At 47.7% G+C, this 2,596-nt stretch overlaps 1 protein-coding gene across 1 annotated transcript; it reads left to right on the forward strand.

Annotated features, from left to right (window-relative positions):
- The first annotated feature begins 850 nt into the window (after positions 1-850).
- On the forward strand, positions 851-1,547 carry LOC102993919 (eukaryotic translation initiation factor 1-like). Its single transcript, XM_055083055.1, has one exon. It carries the CDS (start codon positions 851-853, stop codon positions 1,190-1,192), a length of 342 nt encoding a protein of 113 aa, XP_054939030.1. The 3' UTR covers positions 1,193-1,547.
- Positions 1,548-2,596: the final 1,049 nt, after the last annotated feature.

Genomic DNA, 2,596 nt, shown 5'->3' on the forward strand with positions numbered 1-2,596 from the left:
TTGTGGTGCGCAGGGACTACTCTTTGTTACGGTGCATAGGCCTCTCATTGCGGTGGCTTCTCTTGCTGCGGAGCACGGGCTCTAGGCGCGTGGGCTTCAGTAGTTGTGGCTCTCGGGCTCTAGAGCGCAGGCTCAGTAGTTGTGGCGCATGGGCTTAGTTGCTCAGCGGCACGTGGGATCTTCCGGGACCAGGGCTCGAACCTGTGTCCCCTGCATTGGCAGGCGGATTCTTAACCACCGCGCCACCAGGGAAGCCCTCCCCTTTAAAAAAAATAAAATGTTTACTTATTTGTTTCTTTGGCTGCGCTGGGCCTTAGTTGCGGCATGCGGGATCTAGTTCCCTAACCAGAGATCGAACCCAGGTCCCCTGCATTGGGTGCGTGGAGTCTTAACCGCTGGACCACCGGGGAACTCCCACTCATTTTCCTTTTTGAAACAGTAAGCTTAAGGTAGGTTGCTCCATCCATTTAAAACTGGAGACCAGGAATTCCCTGGTGGTCAGTGGTTAGGACTCTGCATTTTCACTGCCAAGGGCCTGGGGTTCAGTCCCTGGTCGGGGAACTAAGATCCTGCAAGCCATGCAGCACAGCCAAAAAAAGAAAAGAAAAGGAAAGAGAGAGACAGAGAGAGGGAGAGAGAGGGGTAAAGAGAGAAAGAGAGAGAGAAAAAGAAGGAAGGAAAGGGCCCCAGTCCTGCGGCTGCAACCGCAGCCGAGGACTCAGCAGCCTCCCCCTCGAGCCGCCTCACTTCCTGACGCTCTGTCCCCCCAACCCGCCGTCTTCCGGTCCCCCCCACCCGCCGTCTGCCGTAGGCGCAGGCCGTTTCCACCAAGGAAAAGGAATCGTATGGTATGTCCGCTATCCAGAATCTCCACTCTTTCGACGCCTTTGCTGATGCCAGTACTGGTGATGATCTTTTTCCTGCTGTCGCTGAGGATTATAGCCATCTAAGAATTCAACAGAGAAACGGCAGGAAGACCCTTACTACTGTCCAAGGGATGGCTGATGATTACGATAAAAAGAAACTAGTGAAGGCGTTTCAGAAGAAATTTGCCTGCAATGGAACTGTAATTGAGCGTCCAGAATATGGAGAAGTAATTCAGCTACAGGGTGACCAGCGCAAGAACATATGCCAGTTCCTCGTAGAGACTGGACTGGCTAAGGATGATCAGCTGAAGGTTCATGGGTTTTAAGTGCTCCTGGCTCACTGAAGCTTAAGTGAGGATTTCCTTGCAATGAGTAGAATTTTCCTTCTGTCCCTTGTCACAAGTTTAAAAACCTCACAGCTTGTGTAATGTAACCATTTGGGGTCTGTGGGGTACTTGGACTAGTGTAACTCCTTCATGCAATAAACTGAAAAGAGCCATGCTGTCTAGTCTTGAAGTCCCTCATTTAAACAGAGATCAAGCAGTAGGCACCTGGCAGTGTCCGGCCTGAAACAAAGCAGTAACAGTGATGTTTCAGCCAAGTCCAGAGCCCCAAGATCACAGACGGCTATGTCTGGCCAGAAGCTCCTCAGCAATCCCTCTACAGAGTTCCCTGCCCTAAGAGAATGTCGCCACCTGAACAGCCCTCGGTGAAGCTGAGAGTGGAGGATGGGGTGAGGCAGCGACGGCAGCTGTACTGCTAGAGGGAGTCTTTGATCATCAGGGGAAAGATCCCCTGGTATCTCCAACGTGACCAGGTGGGCAGAGCTTAGAGCAGCCACCTTCCTTCTATTGAGGTGACAGGACAGCTGGCTTGCTACCAAGGTCTTTCTGCCCAGACATATCCTAGCTGATTGATGTTCAAACTAGAATATGAGGCCAACCTTCTATCAGAGTTAAACTTTTGACAAGGGAAAAAATTTCAAACCGATGTATCAGTCATGTAGCTGTAGAGGTCGCAACTTACTAGAAACAGCTGCCCAGTGACATGTGAAGTACAAACTGTTTTTTTTCTGCAGTTTTAATGTTATGTAATGTATTTAAATAAAACTTTTCAGAAACAAAAAAAAAGAAGAAGAAAGAAAGAAAGAAAAAAGAGGTAAAAATGGAAGCCAAGTAATGGAAAAGAATCCACAGCTGCTAGGGTGTGTGTGTGGTGTGTGTTGTGTGTGTTGTGTGTGTGTGTGTGTGTGTGTGTGTGTGTGTGAAATAAAACTTTTCAGAAACAAAAAAAAAGAAGAAGAAAGAAAGAAAGAAAAAAGAGGTAAAAATGGAAGCCAAGTAATGGAAAAGAATCCACAGCTGCTAGGGTGTGTGTGTGGTGTGTGTGTGTGTGTGTGTGTGTGTGTGTGTGTGTGTGTGTGTGTGTGTGTAGATGTCTTAGAGGAGATGGCCACAGAAAAACATAACTATTTTTATTAAAAAAGGAGTTATAGCTGAAATGTGATCTCCTACAGTCTGCCAAAAGAGATGACTGTAAGCACACCACAATAGTCTAATAATTAATGGCACTATTTCTACTTATTTATTTATTTATTTATTTATTTATTTATTTGGCTGCATTGGGTCTTCGTTGCTGCACGCGGGCTTTATTTAGTTGCGGCGAGCGGGGGCTACTCTTCGTTGCGGTGTGCGGGCTTCTCATTGCGGTGGCTTCTTGGTGTGGAGCAG

The sequence above is a fragment of the Physeter macrocephalus genome, unplaced genomic scaffold (genome assembly GCF_002837175.3).
Source record: "Physeter macrocephalus isolate SW-GA unplaced genomic scaffold, ASM283717v5 random_627, whole genome shotgun sequence".
Taxonomy (NCBI): Eukaryota; Metazoa; Chordata; class Mammalia; order Artiodactyla; family Physeteridae; genus Physeter; species Physeter macrocephalus.

Excerpts from the sequence above, each read along its gene's own strand:
- LOC102993919 (XM_055083055.1), top strand. The coding sequence starts at position 851 with ATGTCCGCTATCCAGAATCTCCACTCTTTCGACGCCTTTGCTGATGCC.